Source organism: Chiloscyllium plagiosum, chromosome 23, assembly GCF_004010195.1.
Source record: "Chiloscyllium plagiosum isolate BGI_BamShark_2017 chromosome 23, ASM401019v2, whole genome shotgun sequence".
NCBI lineage: Eukaryota > Metazoa > Chordata > Chondrichthyes > Orectolobiformes > Hemiscylliidae > Chiloscyllium > Chiloscyllium plagiosum.
Window position 1 is genome coordinate 4,564,928 of NC_057732.1, and position 22,235 is coordinate 4,587,162.

A 22,235-nucleotide genomic window follows, 5' to 3' on the forward strand; every position below is an offset into this window, starting at 1 on the left:
TTTGACTGGGTAAAAATTCACTGACTGTATAGCATCTGCCTTGACTACCATTTTGTATAGACTTGTCAATTCGATGTATTGATGCTGTTATGGGCTGCTGTGTCTTTTGGTTGTGTGTGAACATTTCATAGAGTTATAGAGATGTACAGCATGGAAACAGACCTTTCAGTCTACCCGTCCATGCTGACCAGCTATCCCAATCCAATCTAGTCCCACCTGCCAGCACCTGGCTCGTATCCCTTCAAAGCCTTCCTATTCATATACCCATCCAGTTGCCTTATAAATGTTGCAATTGCGCCAGCCTCCACCACTTCCTCTGGCAGCTCATTCCATACATGTACCACCCTCTGCATGAAAATGTTGCCCGTTAGGTCTCTTTTATATCTTTCCCCTCTCACCCTAAACCTATGCCCTCTAGTTCTGGACTCCTCCACCCTAGGGAAAAGACCTTGTCTATTTACCATATCCATGCCCCTCAATTTTGTAAACCTCTATACAGTCACCCCTCAGCCTCCGACGCTCCAGGGAAAACTGCCCCAGCCTGTTCAGCCTGTCCCTATAGCTCAAATCCTCCAACCCTGACAACATCCTTGTAAATCTTTTCTGAACCCTTTCATGTTTCGCAACGTCTTTCCGATAGGAAGGAGACCAGAATTGCATGAAATATTCCAACAGTGACCTAACCAATGTCCTGTACAGCTGCAACTCCTGTATTCAATTCTCTGACCAATAAAGGAAAGCATACGAAACGCCGCCTTCACTATCCCATCTACTTGCGACTCCACTTTCAAGGAGCTATGAACCTGTACTCCAAGTTCTCTTTGTTCAGCAACACTCATTAGAACCTTACCATTAAGTGTATAAGTCCTGCTAAGATTTGCTTTCCCAAAACGCAGCACTTCACATTTATTGGAATTAAACTCCATCTATCACTTCTCAGCCCATTGGCCCATCTGATCAAGATCCTGTTGTAATCTGAGGTAACCTTGTTCACTATCCACTACACCTCCAATTTTGGTGTCATCTGCAAACTTACTAACTGCACCTCTTATGCTCACGTCCAAATCATTTATGTAAATGACGAAAAGTAGTGGACCCAGCACTGATCCTTGTGGCACTCCACTGGTCACAGGCCTCCAGTCTGAAAAACAATCCTCCACCACCACCCTCTGTTTTCGACCTTTGAGTCAGTTCTGGATCCAAATGGCTAGTTCTCCCTGTATTCCATCAGCTCTAACCTTGCTAACCAGTCTCCCATGGGGAACCTTGCTGAACGTCTTACTGAAGTGCATATAGATCACATCCACCCTTCTGCCCTCATCAATCCTCTTTGTTACTTCAAAAAACTCAATCAAGTTTGTGAGACATTATTTCCCACGCACAAAGCCAAGTTGACTATCCCTAATCAGTCCTTGCCTTTCCAAATACATGTACACCCTGTCCCTCAGGATTCCCTTGAACAACTTGCTCACCACCGATGTCAGGCTACTGGTCTATAGGTCCCTGGCTTGTCCTTACCACCTTTCTTAAACAGTGGCACCACGTTGGCTAACCTCCAACTTCCGGCACCTTACCTGTGATTATCGATGATACAAATATCTCAGCAAGGGGCCCAACAATCACTTCCCACAGAGTTCTAGGGTATACCTGATCAAGTCCTGGGGATTTATCCACCTTTTGCATTTCAAGACACTTCCTCCACTGTAATATGGACATTTTTCAAGATGTCACCATCTATGTCCCTACATTCTATAGCTTCTATGTCCTTTTCCACAGTAAATACTGATGTAAAATACTTGTTTAATATCTTCCCCCATTTTGTGCGGCTCCACACAAAGGCTGCCTTGATGATCTTTGTGGGGCCCTATTCTGTCCCTGGTTACTCTTTTGTCCTTAATGTATTTGTAAAAAACCCTTTGGATTCTCCTTAATTCTAATTGCCAAAGATATCTCATGTCCCCTTTTTGCCCTCCTGATCTCCATCTTATTTATACTCCTCCTGCCTTTATACTCTTCTAAGGGTTCACTCAATCTATCCTGTCTATACCTTACATATGCTTCCTTTTTTTTCTTAACCAAACCCTCAATTTCTTTAGTCATCCAGCATTCCCTCTACCTACCAGCCTTTCCTTTCACCCTAACAGGAATATACTTTCTCTGGATTCTCATTTCTGAAGGCTTCCCATTTTCCAGCCGTCCCTTTACCTGCGAACATCTGCCTCCAATCAGCTTTTGAAAGTTCTTGCCTAATACCGTCAAAATTGGCCTTTCTCCAATTTAGAACTTCAACTTTAAGATCTGGCCTATCCTTTTCCATCACTATTTTAAAACTATTAGAATTATGGTCACTGGCCCCAAAGTGTTCCCCCACTGATACCTCAGTCACCTGCCCTATCTTATTTCCCAAGAGTAGATCAAGTTTTGCACCTTCTCTAGTAGGTACATCCACATACTGAATCAGAAAATTGTCTTGTGCACACTTAGCAAGTTCCTCTCTATCTAAACCCTTAACACTATGGCAGTCCCAGTCTATGTTTGGAAAGTTAAGATCCCCTACCGTTAGGGCTTTTCCATGTTGAGGGGATTAACTAAAATAACCATGTTTATCTGAGATGTGAACTCTTGAATGGTTAATTCTGCAATCTGATTGTAACAGAACCCATCATTAATGACTTTTTAAAAGTCTACTAATTAATAAGGCCCATTTTCTTCAATGACTCCTAATTTTGGCACCCTTTTTGAACAAAGCCATCACTTGCAACCCAAGCTGTGCACTTGCCTGTAGAACATTGTACTGTGATAAAAATGGGACAGTCTTTGGACTGTTTTGTCCATTGATTGTACACTGGTCACATTAGAAAAAGTAAGTGTCTTTTTTTAAGTCAAATTTCAATATTGTATTCAGTAAAAGTAGCACTTAAGGATTTCTGTAATGTAACTGCATGTACATTATTAGATTTAACTTTATTTACTTTAACTACTCAAAGATTGTGAAACCTGGCCTATTGATTGCGGTGCTGATTGCTTTCTACAATAATCATGTGCTTCTAATGTTTGTCAGTAATATCCTTGAGCATTCCCCCTCCCCCAGTTACTGGGCTGTAATGATAAGAAACTGCAGTTGCTTTCCTCTATAGCTCAGTTTATAGGTACTCCTGGAAACAAATGGACTCGATCACTCTGCTGAGGTGAGCAGAGTGGCTGAAGCTATTTTCAGGGAAGACGATATGAATGTCTTTTTGAAGTGTCGCGAGAATATCGTTGTACCATTCATTGTCTGAATTATTGTGCCTCAGTTCCCCCTTCAATGTGGCGTTCAACATCTTATATAATTTCCTTTCTTCACTGAACGTGTAGCAGCCTCTTCAATCACAGTGGAGGGAATACGTGGGAGGTCAAGTATTGGCGAGTTCTGCTTGTAATCCCAATGGCCACATTGCACTCTTTACCACAAGGCTTGACTTCAGTGGTATGGGACTTAAAGGGGAAAGAAGAGGCAGCATACTCTGAATTTGAGAGAGAAGTTCAGAAGAGCAGTGAAGTTGGTCGTGACCGAGAATCGCTTGAGTAAAATAAAGTATAGTGATACTTTTTGTAGCTGAGCACCCAGAACTGGAAGGCGAGTGTGGAATGAGTTTCTCAAGTATCCCTGCTTTGTCCAAAATTGGGCTTCACACACAATGGAATTCAGAGAAGCCACAAAATCATAATGTACGGAAGAATTTATCATAAACATGAGCAGTGTAGGATATGCAGGAATTCTGAGGTCAGAATGTAATTGGCCTAAGAATATTGATGTGTAGATAAACACATGTCCAAATTTATGGGCAGCAACTGTGGAGGTTTACTTGCAGCTTGTATAAATTGTTTATTTAATTTCCATTGTCCTGTTGAAAGGCTTGAAGAGATTATGAGCTTGTGATTCTGCCTTTGCACTTTGAAAGGATTGTGGGAGGTGTGCCCTGTGTTAGCATTAAAACTAGAGTCGATCAAAACTTACAAACTGAGAGCAGTCCTTGGAACCTGCTTCACCATTTTGTAAAATCACAGCTGGTCTGCTTGTGGCCTCAAACACACACTCCTGCTTTTGCCTCAGTCTTTGCATTCATTATTAATCAGGAGTCCTATCTTGATTATATTTGATGACCTCCACTGCACAATCATGACCATTGGAGAGAAGAAATATCCTTCCATCCGGCTTAAATAGTCTGCTTATTTCTCAATAATGTCCTCTATTTCTAGTCTCTCTGCAAGGAAAAAAACATCTTTCAACATTCATTGTGCCTGGTTCCCTTGGATCTTTCTTGGTTTCAATAAGGTCACCCTTCTAAACGATCATGGATACAGGCTCAACCTGTTCAAGCTTGCCTCATACTATAGCCCTATCATCCCAGAAATCAATCAAATGACCCTTCTCAGCATTGTCTCAAATGCAAGTCAGCCTTTTTGGACTAAAGCTGTAGAGTGGTGAAGAATTTAACGAGTGAACTTTGGGAGGGCAAACAAAGGTCTTGGGCAGGGTCCACGTTAACTTGGATAATCATCCATTGGAGTGATTTGCAAGGGACCAGGAGACCTGTGGGTGGTGTTGGTGAGAAGCCATTTGATGGGAAGATTTTTTGGAGTGAGTCCAGCTGGGGTCATGGACACAAGCATTCTGGATGTTTTGGAAGCTGAGGTTTAACTCCTGTGTGTTTTCAGGAGTAGAGAACTGTACATGTTTAATGTGGACGATTGCCTCCAGTGGACTAAGTGAGCAGGAACCTACACATACCATCCTGTCTCTCAGCAGAACTAAACGTAGGATAACTCTCTTGTTTCAGAAAGATTTAGTAGAAGAGACGTCTACAAAGTTGAAAGTCTCTCAAATGTTGAGAATGGTTTGGTGTAAGGGGAAAGGTGGTCAATTAACAGGGAAGAGAAGAAATTACACTAGAAAGGAGCAAATTGAACAGATCTCTTGAGAAGGCTGAGATGCCATTGGGATTAAAGTTCTGAATGGAATCTCAAACTGGAATGGCCTACAACCATGCAACCTTTCAGCACGAGCCTTTTCCACATCCCCTAAGTGCTGCATAGTTTCACTGTGAGCAGCTGTGTCCTAACTGTTGAGTCCCTCTGGAATTCCCTCCCTGAATGTTCCACCTCTTCCCTCTGTTTTTAAAGTGCTCCTTCAAACCTATCTCTTCATCCAAGCTTTACGTCATCTTTTGTAATGTTATGATGACCTGATGTCAAATATTATTTGATGTGTCTGTGAAAGTCTTGGGATATTTTGCCATTTTTAAGGAAGATTTCCTGGCATTAATATAATGCCTTTCAGTTCCTCCTGCAGCACTTTATAGACACTACTGAGAATTCGGAAAGACAGCTGTCAGCACTTGCATGATAAAATCCGATCAGCTTGAGTGATTGGACATTCTGTTTCATTGGTATTGGTCATGGGAATATGATGACCTGGTTCTTGTTTGATGTATAGCCATGGCATTTTTAATGTCCACTTCAAAGGGCAGATGGCAGCCTCTAATTAATGGATGGTTTTATTTTTAATTGAAATGATTTTTGTCAGAGGGCAGAGGGAAGCATCCGGCATTCGTCAGCTCAGAGAGAACTCAATGTGTCAATGAAGAGTCATCTTTACCACGGTCTGGGTTGGGATTGAAGAGGAGTGTTTGACAAAGGGAAAAGTGAGAGCTAGCAGCTAGTGGCACAGGCTCACACAGTGAAATGGGCAGGCGAGGCATAATCGAATTCAGTATGCGAGTTGGAAGTGGTGATTTTCGACTTAAAACATGGCAGGTTTGTGCTTTCACAAAGCTAGTTTTACTCAGTTCTTCCTTTTGGAATACTTGTACTAATTGGCCAAGTGTTCTTCGACTATACTGTGGTCCTTTTGAGTCATCAGAGCATTTGCTTAAAGCCATGACTGTGGTTTGACCAGAATTGAGAGAGCAAGCCTGTCATGAAGACAGATTGTTCATGTTTCTGGTTCTAGATTGGCTTCTGATCATGCATACTGATGGTGCTCATTGGAATATGGTTCAGCTACACACAGGCAGTCGTGTTTTCTTTAGTCATTGGCATCCTACCAGCAGACTTTCAATTGTTTTTTAAGCTCTCATCGTTGTGTCATATCACTTGTCTCACTCTGCTCTCTTGTGTAATCCTGATTTCTGTTGAGGGCTGTACCCGTCTGTCACCCTTGTACTGCTTTGACTCTCTTTGCCCCTTTTAAGATGCTTCTTCAAACCTACCTTTTGATCATCTGTTTTTGCCCTGGTGTTGTGTTGTTAACGCTCCTGTAAAGCACTTTGTGACGGTTTACAACGTCAATGGAGAAATGTAAGTCTTTGAGTTGGAATACTGTCTGAGCTGGTTGAGATTTTGCAGTCACATTGATTCCTGTGCATTGTCCCATATTTCTGCACTGCTGTGTCGTTCATTCGCATGTCTCTGTTTTTTGCTTGAAGTTCAGCGGGAGGAGCAAGCAGCTCACTAGGACTGGAAACAGCTTTTGAGAGCTACAGGGTCTGAAACCAGTTAATTCAATATAAAACAGAGTTTTTATTTGTTTGGTAATTCCCCATCAGATGTATTGTTTTGTTATCAGCACTATTATAAAAACAAGCTATGTATTTGATGAACAAGTGTGAGAGAAGTGTCCACTAAAACAGTCCTAATGGAACAGTCGTTGATTTGTAGTACTCGGATGTCCACCTATGCATTCTTCCATCTCCCAGATCTCTACAGATCTTTCCACTCTCCCTCCCACAACCCTTCACGGTTGAGGGGATCCACTTCGAACATTTGGCATTTGTCTCACAACTTGGCCTAGAGTCATTATCCCTCTGTAATCCTCCTGATTTCTACGTGGTTCCCCTCAGTCGTAGACAGGCTGCTCCCATTGTAGGTTTCAGGCCTGCTTCCTATCGCCAGCTTGTAGTTGGCAGCAAGCACTCCAACCTTATGGGCAAGTGGGTACAAGAGTCCGGTCAGCTTGAGGATGCAAATGGGAATGATTGCTGGCACTCTGCTGCCGGAGAGAGGGCACTCACTGAGGGAAGAATTGTGGGGTGTGGAGGATACTCCTGCCCTGGCAAACCACAAAACTTTCAAAAGTGAAGACTTGTCTGCAGGGATTTGGACTTGCCTTGCTGGTTTTTCCTCTGACCCTCAAGCTAGCTTAGTAGGGTTGGCATGGGGAAGTTTGGCCCACTGGTCCTCCTGCCTGGACCATAGGTTAAAATACTCTCTCTGCGTGATCTGCAGATGTAAAGGGGAACCCCAATAAATAGCCAAAGGAGTGGAAGGTTGGTCGGGGGACTGGGGGATTCAGCAGTGGTGGGCTTTGAGGGTTATTGAGCATGGACGATTTTTGGAGCTGATTGTAACACACTATTGACCAGAGTCACTGCTGATCATTTATGAACAGACAGCTTGCACTATCCATAATCAGCTTCTGTGCCAGTTAGTATTGTAGTAGAATCGCATTCTTCGCCTCATTTCCCCAGTGACTTTGTGGGCTTAGCATGATCTATTTGGCATTGCTGTGAGCTTCTGCTGTGAGATATTACATTTCTTTGCTTCCCATTTCCAGCAATGAACCTCTTTTGAGCGTGAACATTAAAGTGTGTGTGCGCGTGCGCACGCAAAGAAGCCTCTTTATCCCTGTAACTGCTCTCCTTTAACAGGGTTTTATTTGCCCACTGTGTATGAAGTCTCATGCTTCAGCAGAAGATCTCTTCAAACACTATGAAGCATTTCATGAAGCCGGAAATGAATCTGGTCCCAGGGAAGATCCAGCTTCGCGAAGGTTTGTTTGTTTGTTTTGAGAATTGTGAAATGTATTTTCTGCTTTTTCTTCCCCCCCCGGGTTTAGTTTATAATCATCTGTGGTTTATCTTGCAGCTGTGATGCCTTGTTAATAATGCACATGGTCAAATGTTGCAAACTCTGGATGTGTTGTGATTCACATAAGAACGGCACGGTGGCACAGTGGTTAGCACTGCTGCCTCACAGCGCCAGAGACCCGGGTTCAATTCCCGCCTCAGGCCACTGACTGTGTGGAGTTTGCACATTCTCCCCGTGTTTGCGTGGGTTTCCTCCGGGTGCTCCGGTGTCCTCCCACAGTCCAAAGATGTGCAGGTCAGGTGAATTTGGCCACGCTAAATTGACTGTAGTGTTAGGTAAGGGGTAAATGTAGATGGGTTGCGCTTCGGCGGGTCGGTGTGGACTTGTTGGGCCAAAGGGCCTGTTTCCACACTAAGTAATCTAATCTAAACATCTAGGTCCCACCATACTAGAGAATTCTAGAATCTCTCACTCACTTGCACACTTTATCATTCTCTTTTCCCTCCCACCCCCCCCACCCCCATATTTAAATAATATGATGCTTTTCTATTCTTCCTGCCCAAGCAAACAAGTTCACATTTTCCCGTATTAATCTTTGACCTCTTATTTAATCAGCTTAAAGATGCGAGATCTGGTCGTAAATCTGTTGCTGCTTCTGGAATCTTGGATTTTGCAAATCAGCTAGAGAGTGTCCTATAGGGAAGTGTTTAGTCAGCTCTTGAGCAACTTGAGAATTAGATCAGAGTAAACCCAGGTAGGAGCTCTCCCAAAATTGTGCCCGGATGGCCATCCTGGGCAGACAGTCCTTCATTGTTAAACAGGCAGCAGCTGAAATAGAGAAGGTGTTCATCTGCTTACTTGGCACAGTAAATTCCTCCTCACCAGCCTGTGGCTCTAAATGAATTATTTAAAAATAATTTCTGCATAAAAACTTGAGTGGATCATATTGTCCTAAAATGAAGACTTTTTACAGCTCCCTTATTACCCCTAACCATACTCTTCCTATTTTTCAGTGTCTTGTGGAAAATGCTCAGTATTGTATTCTAAAGTTTATGATCCTAATGAGTCACATGGGTGTTACGATATGGAGAAAGAATTAATGAAAAAATCAGCAAGGGTTCTAACATTAGTTAGATATAATTTTCATGTAAAGACAATAGTGTAGGTGGGACAGAAAAGTTGATTGATCCAAGCTTCAAATGGCTCACATTTCAGCTAAGGATGGTAGAGTGGTTACGGCCCAGAAGGAGACCATTTAACCCATGATGCCTGCTGGCTTGCTGCAAGAACCGTTCAGCTTGTGGCAGTCTCCTGCCTCTCCCTGTGTATTTTTAATGTTCTGATTTGAAAGCCACAACTGGATCTGCCTGTACCACACTGAGGCCACATGCTGCAAATCCTAACCACTTGCTGTGTTAAAAATGAAGACTTTGTTTTTAACACAGCCTTTAGTTCTTCTGCCATTCACTCTAAATCTGTGTGTTTGTAGATCTCAACCATGCCCCCAATGAGGGAAATTTATCTCTGTCCAGGTTACTGCTGATTTTAAACACTTTTATACCAAATCTTTGCTCAGTCTTCCTTTGGGAGGACAACCGTAGTTTTTCCAATTTAAGTCATTCTTAGTTACTTTTTGCACCCTCTCTCATGCTGTCACCTTGCTCATTCAGTGTGGTGGCCTGCAGTTACTCCAGTTTAATGCTGAATAATTGTTTAATGAAGGTTCAACATGACCTCCGTTCAGTTTTATTTTTTCTTGACAGATCAGGTTCAAATGGAATCACTTAACTCATTCTTAGTTAACCTCTTCAAATTGAACAGATATCAGGCGAGGGGGGTGTGGCAGTGTAAGTGTTTTGTTTGGATTTAGAATGCTGAAGCTTCACATCAGAGTCTCTGCATGCTGCTGTTCAATCAGAAACTCCCGTTGTGTTCCCTGCAGAATCCTGAAACACTGCCCAACTGATCAGTTTTGACAGGTTGAGTTGTACTGGTCAGCTTGGGAAGAATGTCATGTATTTAATTGTTGCCGAGCAGAAGGAAGCCATTGTACCTGCACTGGCTCGTTTCACATGGGCATTGTTACCTGGTGCCTATCTCCTGTTGCCCTCTACCCATACACATTATTTTCATCCCCAATTTATGTTGTGCTCTCCAGCAATATTGTTCTTTTGGAAGAAGAAGTTATATATTTGAGGGGTGATTTGAACCGCTGGTGTTGTCCGACATCACTAGTACCATTGTGCTTTACAGCTAGTGGTAATTTAGTTTTGAAGAGGGGAAGCGAGTTGATTCGCAATGTAATTTGTACTGAGATGGGATCTGTGCACCATTGTGAAAGGCCTGCTTTCTGACTCATTATTTTGTTTCCTTTCCACTTGCAGAGACGACCTCTCCCTCCACCAGCAAGAGGTGCAAGATCTGCAGGCCTCCTTAAAGGTTGGAATGTGCAAGTTCAGATTTCTGCAGCCCCACCTATAGTTGCATGCAGCCACTGGGGTCTCTGTTCTCAATCACTGGTCCATTCTCTCCACAGGAAGAACGTTGGTTCTCACAAGAGTTGAAGAAAGAACTGGATAAAGTGCAAGGGCAGCTGAAGCAAGTAATTCCTTTTGCATATTTAAAGCACTGAGGTAACTAACCGGCTGGGTTGGTACCAAGTTCACCACCTGATCTGTGTAAACCTTTCTCGTGCATTAGCAGCCTTGACTGTGGTTATGATGCTTAAGTTAGGCTGTAAAAACACAGACCAGGATAAACATTCACAAAACCTTTAAAAATGAGAGGGCAAGTTGAGAAAGCAGTTCTTTTTGGGAGATCGTGTGGGATCCTTGGCCTTATCAGTAAAAATAGATAATAAAGTTTATCCTAAACTTCAGTAAGCCTCAGCAGGAGGGAATTGTTTTTAAAAAAACAATTAGAAGTGTCACCCCAATTTTTAAACAGTGTCCCCAAAATTAATTCAATCACAAGAGGGAGCATCTTTTCCATGTCCATCTTGTCAAAACCAATCAGGATCTTATACATTTCAATCACGAGACTTCTTGCTCTCCTAAATATGGAGGCCTTGCTTTAAAAAAAAAAGGTCCTAGTCAGATCACACCTGGGAGCAGTTTTGGAATGTGCAAGTTCAGATTTCTGCAGCCCCACCTATAGTTGCATGCAGCCACTGGGGTCTCTGTTCTCAATCAAGGCACCAAGGAAAGATAGACAAGCATTGGAGACAGTCCAGAGAAGGTTCACTTGGTTACTCCTGGTTACAGAGGGACTGTGTTATGAGGAGAGATTGAGTGGGTTGGGCCTGTACTCAGTTGAGTTTAAAGTAGGAGAGGGGACCTTACTGAAACTTGGAAGGCTCTTAAGGGGCTTGATAGGTTAGATGTGGCGAAGGTGTTTACCGCTGTAGCAGAATCTAAGACGAGAGGGTATAATCATAGAGTAAGGGGTTGCCTGTTTGAGACATGAGGAATTTTTTGCCTCAAGGTGGTGACTCTATGGAATTCTTTATCAGAGGTTTGTAGAGGCTGGGCTAAGATAGACTTTTAATCAGTGAAGAAATCAAGGGTTACAGGGAAAATGCAGGAAAGTGGGGCCAAGGTTGATCAGATTAAGACTTTGGTTTGGTCACATTTGGAATGCCGGGTACAGCTCTGGTTGCCATATCACCAAAAGGATGTGAATGCTTTGGAGAGAGTGCAGATGAGGTTCCCCAGGATGTTGCCTGGAATGGAGGGTGCTAGCTATGAAGAGAGGTTCAGTACTTTAGGATTATTTTCATTAGAAAGACTGAGGTTGAGGGGCAGCCTGATTCAGATCTACAACATCATGAGCGGTACAGACAGGGTGGATAGCAAGAAGGTTTTTCCCAGAGTGCAGGACTCAGTTACTAGAGGTCGCAAGTTCAAAGTGAGAGAGGTAAGGTTTAAGGGAGATATGTGTTTAAGGTTCTTTATACAGAGGGTGGTAGGTGCCTGGAACGCACTGTCAGTGGAGGTTGTAGAGGTGGGCATGATAGATACGTGAATGGGCAGGGAGCAGAGGGATAAAGACCTTTAGAAAATAGGTGACAGGTTTAGATAGAGGATCTGGATCGATGCAGGCTTGGAGGGCCAGATCTACTTCTGCTCCTACTTCTTATGGTCTAAAGGTTTGAAGAAAGTCAGTGTGGGAAATATGCCACCATAATAAGGGGACACACAGGATCAGTTGAGAATTACCTTCCAGCCAGAGGCTTTTATGTGACTATTGAAGCGCAGATGTCTGGACAAAGGAGTGACTGGGAGATGGTTTTCAGTGGGTAAGGAAACTGAAGGGGAACTAACATCCTGATGTGATGTTAGCCAAAACATTTCGTTTTAGTTGGTTTGACTTGTGTTTGGAAGGAAGAAACTTTTCCGATTCCCAGTAATTCGAATTATTCAACTCTTTTAGTGGAGTGTTGTCTCGTTCATTTAGCTTTTAGATATTTTCCTATTCATGAGTTCAGCGATATTATCATGTACGCCCTAGAGTCGGTGGGAATTGAACCTGCCCTTCTGGTCAAGAGGTAGGGATGCTACCGCTGTGCCACAAGAGCCCTAAAAAGGGACGACATATTGCATTCCTGAAATTGACAGATGTTTCTGATGTAGGTTTCTCTCTGATATTAGATATAACTAATTGACTTGTTCAAAAGTGTTATAAATCTGGTTCAGATGGGCCTTCAAGCTCAGAGGCAGGGACACTACTGCTGTTCCCCGAAAGCCCTACCATTAGTCTATATCTGTGACTATTTGCATTTCTAATGAATAGGTATAATCGGCTCTACAGCCTGTGCCTTTGATCTTAATCATCAATTCGTGTGAACATTAACTTTTTTTGTGTCCGGTTGCTTTCAAATGGATGAGCTGGAAAACAGGGTGTGTGATCGATGTTAGAGCTTTATGACCTTTGATATTGATTGCTGGGAGCTGTTTGTGCAGTAAATGTTCATCTGAAACACGCTTACCTGTATTGCCTGAGGTTTTCTACAGATTGTTCTATTACACTGTCACTAGTTTTGTCTGACCAGTCAGATTGATTATTGCACTGCGCTGAGTTGGCTTCCAGAAATATTACTACTGTATTCGCTTCTTTGTTTAGAAGCCTGCCCGCAATACTCTGATTTAATTGACATTGTAAGGTGTTTAACATGATGTTTTAACTGCATTCTGCATCTCTTTCCAGGCGTCTTTGTCCGGTGGGTTGATGTCCCCTGTCCCCTCAGGTAAACTGAGTCCCTTTTAGGGCATGTACATTATTTTGCAATGCACAAAAACTGTCAAGATGTTTCTTTAAAAAAAAATGTTGTGGAGTCTCTCTGATGCTTGTGGCACAGAAGAAGGCTAAATGGTCCGTTGAGAGTCTGCCGACTCTCGACAATAATCCAGACAGTCCTATTCCCTGTTGTGACCAGTTTATTTCCCTTGACTATCTAATTTAAAAATTTTTTTTTTAATTGTTTTTGCTTCCACCATCTTAGGAACAACTTTGTGTGCAGCAAGTGAATGGACTCCTAATTAGGATTCCTCCAGCATCTCTTGGATTTTCAGCTAGTTGGAAGAGGATTTATTTTCATCTGTTATCTAAACCTGTCATAAACTTACATAGTTCTTTCAAACGCGACCCCTACCTACTTTTGGCTTTCCAGGGAACAATCTTAATTCCTGGAAGCATTTTGGTAGCTCTCCTTTCCACCTTGTCAAGGACTCTCACATTCTTCTTAAAATCTGACAAGAACTGGATGCAGTACTGTAGTTGGGGCTTAACCAAAGCTTTTTATAGGTTCAGCATAACTTTCATGCTACTACACTAGCAGCCTATATATATATGAAGTGCTTTGCAAATCTATGCAATAAGAGATAGGAGTCAAAGTAAGGCCACTCGCCACCTCGAGTCCACTCTGCCATTCAATCATGGCTGATGGGCATTTCAACTCCACTTACACACACTCCCTCTGTAGCACTTAATTCCTTGTGAGAAATACACCCATCGTTCCCTCTGTCCCTGCACATTCTTTGTTATTGTGCCGTGACATTTATTCTGGTTCATCCTATCCTCTCCACCAAAATCCATCGTTATAGAATGTTATCTGCTGTACGGCATACCTACTGTTTCCATCATATCTCTTGCAGTTTTGTCAAGCAGAGACTCTGAGGTAACGTTAAAAATGCTGTTGTCTGTTCTTTCTATAGAGCAAACGGGTCTTCAGAGCCAACTAGAGAATGCCCAGGTAGAGAATATGAAGATCAAGCAGATGAATGAGTTGTTGGAGCAAAAAGCTGCCACGTTAGCAACTGAATTAGTAGGTAAGTGTGGGTTCCCTGGCGGAAAGACTGGGAGAACTGAACGGAAGCTGAAAATTCACAGATTTGGTAATAGTGCAGAGGGAGACTGCTAATTCTGTCATGTTAGTGCTGTCTCTGAGCAAGAGGAATTCACCTCATCCCACTCTGCCTTTAGTGAACATGCAGCCACCACGCACTCAAGCAGCACACTTCAGATGCTAATCTCACACAGCTTTTAAGAAACTGTCACCATTTGCTTCTTTGGCTCAAAAGTTTAAATTGGTACTGTCCAATTCCAGTCTGGATTCAGTTCCTTCTATCTGCTGTATCCAAACTCTTGTTTATTTTGAACACCTCTATCAAATCTCCCCTCAAACTTCTACCTAAAGAGAAAAGCCTCAGCTATAGAGTCAAAGAGATGTACAGCATAGAAACAGACCCTTCAGTCCACTTCAGCCAGATAGCCTACATTAATCCAGTCCCAATTGCCAGGATTTGGCTGATTATCCCTCTCAACTATTTATATACCCATCCAGATGCCTTTTAAATAGTGTAGTTGTACCAGCGTAGTCCTCTTCCTCTGGCAGAGTATTCCATACATGCATGAAAATGTTTTCTTTAAGGTCCCTTTTTAAATCTTTCCCATCGCTCCTTAAACCTATGCCCTCTAGCTTTGGACTCCCCCGTCCCAGGCAAAAGACCTTGCCTATTTACCCTACCCATGTCCCTCATGACTTTGTAGACCTCTATCAGGCCACCTCTCAGCCTCCAATGCTCCAGGGAAAATAGCCTCCACCTATTCAGCTTCTCCCTATAAGCTCAAACCTTCCAACCCTGGCACCATCTTTGTAAATGTGTTCTGAGCCTTTTCAAGTTTAACAACATCTTTCCCTAGCAAGGAGACCAGCATTGAACATAGTATTCCAAAAGTTTCTGTAAGGTCCACATGACTGAAGTCTGCCAAATGTGAAATAATCTTTTAAGTCTTTTCTGCATCTTCTTGAATGTCGACACAATGTTCTTGATGGATGGTATCTAAAACTGGACACATTACTGTAGCGGAAGCCGTCCCAATGTTGTACGCAGGTCCATTATAGCTTCCTTGCTTTTGTACTTCAGTTCTACTATTTTTAAAACTCTGCATCCTATAAGCTTTATTAACCAATTTCACAACTTGTCTCGCAAGCAGGAGTACCTATTGCACATGCACCTTCTTGCACCCCCTTTAGAATTGTAGACTTGATTTATATTGCCACTCGTGATCTCTCCTATCAAAATTAATCACTCCATGTTTTTTAGCATTGAGTTCCATCTTTGCATTTGTATCCAGTCTGTATTAGTCTCCTGGGCCTTTGCTCACTCTCAGCATTCCATTGTGCTGTACAACCAATGAAGTTCTTTTGACAAATGGTTTCTGCTGTAATTTAGGAATCCCTGTAGCCAATTTATGTGCAGCAAGCTCCTGCTTACAGCGAGGTGTAAATGTCTGTTGGTTATGGGATCCATATTGGCCAGAGCACTGGAAGAAATCCCCTGCTGTTGTGTGAAACATCAATGCTGAATCTTCTCTCTCCACCCGACAGCAGGCAGGGCCTAACTTTAATGTCTCTAATGGAAGTTGGCATCTCTGATTGTACAACACTCCCATGGTGCTGCACTGGGAGTAATGTGTTGCTGGAGATCAGAGCTGAAAATGTGTTGCTGGAAAAGCGCAGCAGGTCAGGCAGCATCCAAGGAGCAGGAGAATCGACGTTTCGGGTTTCCTGAAGAAGGGCTTATGCCCGAAACGTCGATTCTCCTGTTCCTTGGATGCTGCCTGACCTGCTGCGCTTTTCCAGCAACACATTTTCAGCGCTGCACTGGGAGTGTCAGCTACCTTTATATGTCCTGGTCTCTGAGATGGGATTTCAACCGAACATCTGACTCTGAGGGTGTCGAGCTAATGAGAACCACTGCTGTCATCTAAGGCCTGCATTTTCCACTTCAGGCAGCAAAGAGTAAACTACATTTATTTTGGTTCTGGTATCAACTGTAGGCCTGAGTATTCCTGGCCTGATCCTGTCTGTCTCAATCTTCCTCCCATTGTGCCCTCACACAATCCTTACGAAAATAACTGAACTTTCTACATAAATTCGCGTTCTTCGTTCCTTAATAGACGTTAAGGCAAAATTTGATGATGAGAGAAGCCACCGGAACCTTGCAGAGACGAGACTGCAAACTTTGATGGAAGAGCTGGAAAAGGAGCGAGCCAAGACTGAAGAACTGCAAAGTGAATTGGTATGTGAATTTTAACTTTTGATGTTTAGCTTCATGTTGAAAACAAAAGCCTTTGAGATTTATCCTTCCTCGCAGTATGAGATCTGAGGCGGTAGCTGGTTGCTTTTCAAACAAATCAACTGCATGTTCCTCTTGACTTTTAAACTCATTCTTCTTTCATCTGGAGGTGAACTTGCTGTCATTATCTCCTCCTCCTCCTGCATTAACAAAGTCTCTTCTTTTGTGCAAGTGTTAATTCTACGTACCTTGTGACTTAGTCAGTTTAAGGCCCAAAAAATGAAGAGAAATGTAGGAGTAAGTGTTGGTTGAGCAAGCCAGCAAGCAGTGCTGATGCATAGATTGCAGAGTTGAGGGGGTGTGAACAGTGGGGTAGGAGTGGTACAGCATGGAAGACCATTGTGTCCACACAGGCTCTCCAGTATGGTATCTCCCCAGCATTGGGGATAATGTAGCTGTTGCCCGTTCTGTGTTATCTAAAACTGTTTAAGAATTAAGGGTCTTCCGTTCTAGATAAGAGTTGTGGAGGAATTGTTTCTCTCCGATGGTTGCCAGTTTTTGGAATTCTCTTTTCCAGACAGCAGTGGAGGCTAGGTCAGTGAATATATTCAATGCTGAGTTAGACAGATAATCAACCAACAAGAGTCCAGGATTATCAGTGACAGAAACGCAAGTGGACCATTTTGGAGGGGCTGAATGGCGTACTTTTTATTTCTCCTATATCTTATTCTCTTCTGATATTGGATTTTGGACCACGTGGCTCCAGTTTTGCTCTGTGATTGATTATCAATTCTTTCAGGGCAGCTAGAGATGGACTATAAATGTAACATGCCAAGAATTGACTTCTTTAAAAAGGAAAGTCATCTTAACCAGAGAAATTAAGGATTAAATAAAGTTCTGTGTAATCTCCAAGCTGAATCGTAATGAAAATAGAGAATCTTCAGGGTTAAGAGACATGAACCAAAAGGCATTTTGACACTGGATCTGTTCTTTAATCTCTCATTCCTAAATGTGACCCTCTGGGTTTAGTTGGTCTGTTTTTGACTGGAGATAAAATAGAAACTACACATGCCTCCTGCCCAACCTTGGGTGGAGTACTGACTGAGACTGTGCTTGGATCGTAGCTTCAGCGGCCTGGACTGGAGGACGTAGCAGTTCTGAAAAAGGAATTGGTACAGGTTCAGACCTTGATGGATCAGATGAGTCTTGACCAAGAGAGGCGATCAGATAAACTGACAGATGAAAATGAACAGCTAAAGGTGCAGCGTAACACAGCAGAGGTAAGATTACATCTATACCTGTCTGACAGCATTTCCTGAGCCAACTGATCGAGATAAAGACCCAATGTATTTAGTTAAAACTGCCCCTTTACACTCATCAATTGATATACGTTTGGCTAGCACCAGAAAAAGAAAAATAACAGTGATAGAGTTAGTTAACTGTCTGTGAAGACATTGGTGTCTGAACAGTCTTATGGAATCTTGCAGCAGGAGGGTGGTGCAGTTCGGCCCATCTATGTCAGCTTTTTGAAAGAGCTAGAGACCAAACAAAACTGCAGATGCTGGAATCCAAAGTAGAGGCTGGAAGAACACAACAAGCCAGGCAGCATCAGGAGGTGGAGAAGTCAACACTTTGGGTGTAACCCTTTAGCTGTGCAATTTGTACCACTCCCCACTTCTTCTATAGTCCTGCATCTTTTTATTTCCTTTTTGCATTTATATCCATTTGAAAGTCACCATTTATAGTGTGTGCAACCATCCGATAGTGCATTCCAGGTATTCCTAAATGGCTGTGCAATTGAATTGTTGCTTTTACCTCTGAGTGTGACGTGAGCATATTTCTGATGTCTCCATTATCTCATTAGGTGTTTAATCATGGTGTGTGTGTGTGTGTGTGTGTAAGTAGGCAGTTTGAACCACAGTGTGTGTGTGATATCCATGCAATAGGATTGAGAACACATGACTTCAATGGGACAATAAGCCAGTGTTGCACCCGTTCGAATCAGGTACCGGGTGGTTGGTTAGGCTACAATTGAATCATATATGTCTAGTGAATCTGTTGGGTCATTGCCGGTGTGAAGCTTTGCCATCCATCATCCACTTGCCTGATGTGTTTACTTCCTTCCCATTATCATTGTTTGAATTGTTTAAATGTTGGACTCAATGTTGATGTTTTCATTGTGTAATGTTGTTGTTTGTGCCTTCCATGCTGTCATTCTTCATTTTCTGCTTCTCTTCTGATTGCATCCCCATGGAGAAACTTAAACTTGAGGTAAATCTTCACACTATACCATTTGAGCACGATCCTCTCCCAACGAACACACCTTGTGCAGCATATCGGTTTGGTGTTTGTGCTTCACTGATTTCTAAAATCTTCTTCCTGGTTCACGGCAGCTTTATTTGGTGCAGTTTTGTTTTAAAATTTCCATCACTTGATTTCAAAAGCAACATCTCTTGTATTATATTGTGGGCAGAATGATGATTATGAAGGTCGTGCTGACTTTAAAATAAGTATGAGGCACAGTGTTGAGATTTTCTCACAGGATGCTCCTATTGCCAAGTGTTTACTCTGAAGCTCTGTTTCGCACTTTAGAATTTGGGTGGCTCTTCATCTATCCCATAGCGATGAGTCACGGATGTGAAAATTGTTTGGGACTAATAAGGATGCTTTAACATTACATTCGCACTCAGCAAGCCACCCTGATCTAAAGCTGAGATCTATGCACTTGTTCTTGTTAGAATCAGTATCTCACAGCCTTCAGTTTAACTGAAGCTACATTGAGCTCTGGATTCTGTAATAGCAGGGTTCGTTGATATTTTTATACCACTGTGTGGTGGCTATATCCTACACCCCAACAGGTTTCCCTTCACACCAGAGTTAGACATCAGGAGCAGTCTAACTCTGATCAATGTATTTGAAGATATGCCACAGGAAATCCTATTTTTAAACAATATTGAGAGTTTGTAATTGGGTTTAATTTGTGGACACCATCAGTTATTGCTATAGATCAATTAAAAATGGATTTTGGACATTTTGCAAAACATTGTGATTTTTCAACCAAGTCTTGGTTTTCATTGCTGGACTTAACAAACTCACGTAGGATCAAGATTGGACCTAACTAGCCCTGTACGTTCTTCTGCAAACCACTGATTTGGAACTATGTTCTATATCGTAACTCACTTTATCCTTTGGTGTCACTGGGTCAAAATTCTCCTTCTCTGAAAACATCATGGATCTCCCTTAGGTGTAGCAGCTCAAGAAGGCTGCCCATTATCTGAACATCAGTTACAAAGCTGGTCTTGCCCATGAATGAATGATTGACTGACTGATTTATAGAAAAATTACAATTTTAGAACAAGGGAGCATAATGTTAAAATAAGAACCTGGTGATTTGGTTGTGATGTCATGAAGCACAAACAGAGCAGTGAAAATCGAACTATTCACCCCCCCCCCCCCAAAAAATCTCTTCCAGCTGTGTGAAAATTACAAATGTCAGGTCTGCGATTGAAGAGTTAGTTGGGAAAGTCTTATGGAAGATTGGAGTTGAGGTACAGGTCAACCTTGATCCAGTTGAATAGCTCAACAGGGTGAAGGTGCAGAATGGGCTCCTCTTGTTCCTACTTTCAGCTCTCGTCTCTGAAAATACTTCAGTGTGTCAGCTGAACAATTGAGTTTTAAAGGGGGAATACAGGTGTCTGGGTTTTGTTCAATTCCACCTTTTTGTACAGCATTGCATTTGTTTATTTGTTCCCTGCGTATTTTACAAAGTAACTTCTGCAAATCTGGGTCGTCAGTCTTGTTTTGTTTTGCTTCAAGGCATCTATAACTGAGCTGAGCGGGGAACTGGCCAGAAAGCAGCAGGAGAGCACGACACAATGCGAGGAGCTGCAGAGGGTCCGGCAAGAGTGTGAGGAAATGAGAAAGAAAAACCAGGTGAGGGAAGTGCCTTGTGTTGGAGGCCAAGAGTCCTTACTGAGTAAATTGTGATATCTTGTGCAGAGCTGCGTGCTTGAGATTTTGTTCTCATCATATTAAAAACATATTATTCATCAAATCCTTGAGTAAGTAAGGGTAGAGGTGCTTTTTCAGTCTCCAAATAGGGCATCAGTGGTAGATGAAAGATAAGGTCAGGGTACAATCTGTTCAAATATAAGTGCCACACCATAAAGAATGAGAATAATTGTATACATTGAGAATTCAATGTATTCCTAAAAGTAGGAAAATATTGAAAAAGCAGTATAAGTTGGAAAAGATAAATGTAGATTGTCAAGTTAGAAGGTGCCGTTTGTAAAACGTATCTCCGTAAATAAAGACTCCTGGACAGTGTTCAAAGATTGCTTCCAGTTCTATCCTTCATTTTAGGCATCACAGCAGTTAAAGTTGGAGAGGATGTCAAGGAGATTTACCAGAATAGTAGCAAGGATGAGGAGGACTTGAGTTATTTGGAGAGACCGGAGAAGGTGCAATTGTTCCCTTTACTGCAGGGGGAAGTTTAGAAGTTGCAATGTTGATACGTTCAAAATCATGAATGGTTTTGGGAGTTGGGGAGAAATTGTTTGCCGTGGCTTAGAGGGTTGTAACAAGAGTCATGGAGATATACAGCATGGAAACAGACCCTTCCGTCCAACTCGTCCATGCCGACCAGACATCCCAACTAACTTACTCCAGTTTGCCAGCACTTGGCCCACATCCCTCCAAACCCTTCCTAGACATCTACCTATCCAGATGCCTTTTAAATGTTGCAATTGTACCAGCCTCCACCACTTCCTCTGGCAGCTCGTTCCATACACTTGCCACCCTCTCCATCGAAAAAGTTGCTCTTTCATTCCCTTTTTAAATTTTCTTCTGTCACCCTAAACCTATGCCCTCCAGTTTTGGATTCCCCCACCCCAGGAAAATACCTTGTCTATTTACCCTAGCCATGCCCCTCATGATTTTATAAACCTCTATCAAGTCACCCCATAGCCTCTGTCTCCAGGTAAAACAGCCCCAGCCTATTCAACCTCTCCATATAGATCAAATTCTCCAACTCTGGCAACATCCTTGTAAATCTTTTCTGAACCCTTTCAAGTTTTACAGCATTTTTCCTATAGGAGGGAGACCAGAATTGTACACAGTATTCTAAAAGTGGCCCAACCAGTGTCCTGTACAGCCACATGACCTCCCAAATCCTATACTCATTCCTATGACCAATAAAGGAAAACATATGAAGCGCCGCCTTCACTATCCTATCTGTCTGTGACTCAACTTTCAAGTAACTATGAACCTGCACTCCAAGGTCTCTTTGTTCAGCAACACTCTCCAGGACTTTACCATTAAGTGTATAAGTGCTGCCCTGATTTGTCTTTACAAAATGCAGCACCTCAGAATTACCTAAATTAAACTCCATCTGTCACTCCTCGACCCCATTGGCCCATCTAATCAAGATCCCGTTGTACACTAAGATAGCATTCTTCACCTTCCATTTCACCTCCAATTTTAGTGTCATTTGCAAAGTTATTAACTGTACCTCCTATGTTCATATCCAAAACATATATACAAACATTTTGACTTAGGATGTGTGGCTTGGAAAAGTAAGCTTCAGGCCAAGGGTGTAATTGATATGTGGAGCTTGTTCAAGGAGCAACTATTGAGTGTCCTTGATAAGTATATACCCGTCAGGCAGGGAGGAAAGGGTCGTGTCAGGGAGCCGTGGTTTAATAAGGAATTGGAATCCCTTATTCAATGGAAGAGGGCGGCCTATGTAAAGATGAGGCGTGAAGGTACAATTGGGGCGATTGAGAGTTATAAGGTAGACAGGAAGGA

At 42.5% G+C, this 22,235-nt stretch overlaps 1 protein-coding gene across 4 annotated transcripts in view; it reads left to right on the top strand.

The window, feature by feature from the left end:
- eea1 (early endosome antigen 1) overlaps positions 1–22,235 on the top strand; it is a 98,568-nt gene that overhangs the window by 17,951 nt on the left and 58,382 nt on the right. Inside the window, exons 4-12 of one of the 4 annotated variants that reach the window (XM_043713344.1) lie at positions 7,692–7,813; positions 10,236–10,290; positions 10,388–10,453; positions 13,057–13,096; positions 14,064–14,177; positions 16,312–16,433; positions 17,555–17,710; positions 18,687–18,701; positions 20,247–20,363. In XM_043713344.1, the coding sequence (XP_043569279.1) occupies positions 7,692–7,813; positions 10,236–10,290; positions 10,388–10,453; positions 13,057–13,096; positions 14,064–14,177; positions 16,312–16,433; positions 17,555–17,710; positions 18,687–18,701; positions 20,247–20,363 (807 nt within the window). Of the gene's footprint in view, positions 1–7,691; positions 7,814–10,235; positions 10,291–10,387; positions 10,454–13,056; positions 13,097–14,063; positions 14,178–16,311; positions 16,434–17,554; positions 17,711–18,686; positions 18,702–20,246; positions 20,364–22,235 lie in introns of those variants that run through there. The other 3 variants (XM_043713345.1, XM_043713347.1, XM_043713346.1) reach the window with 3 other exon arrangements.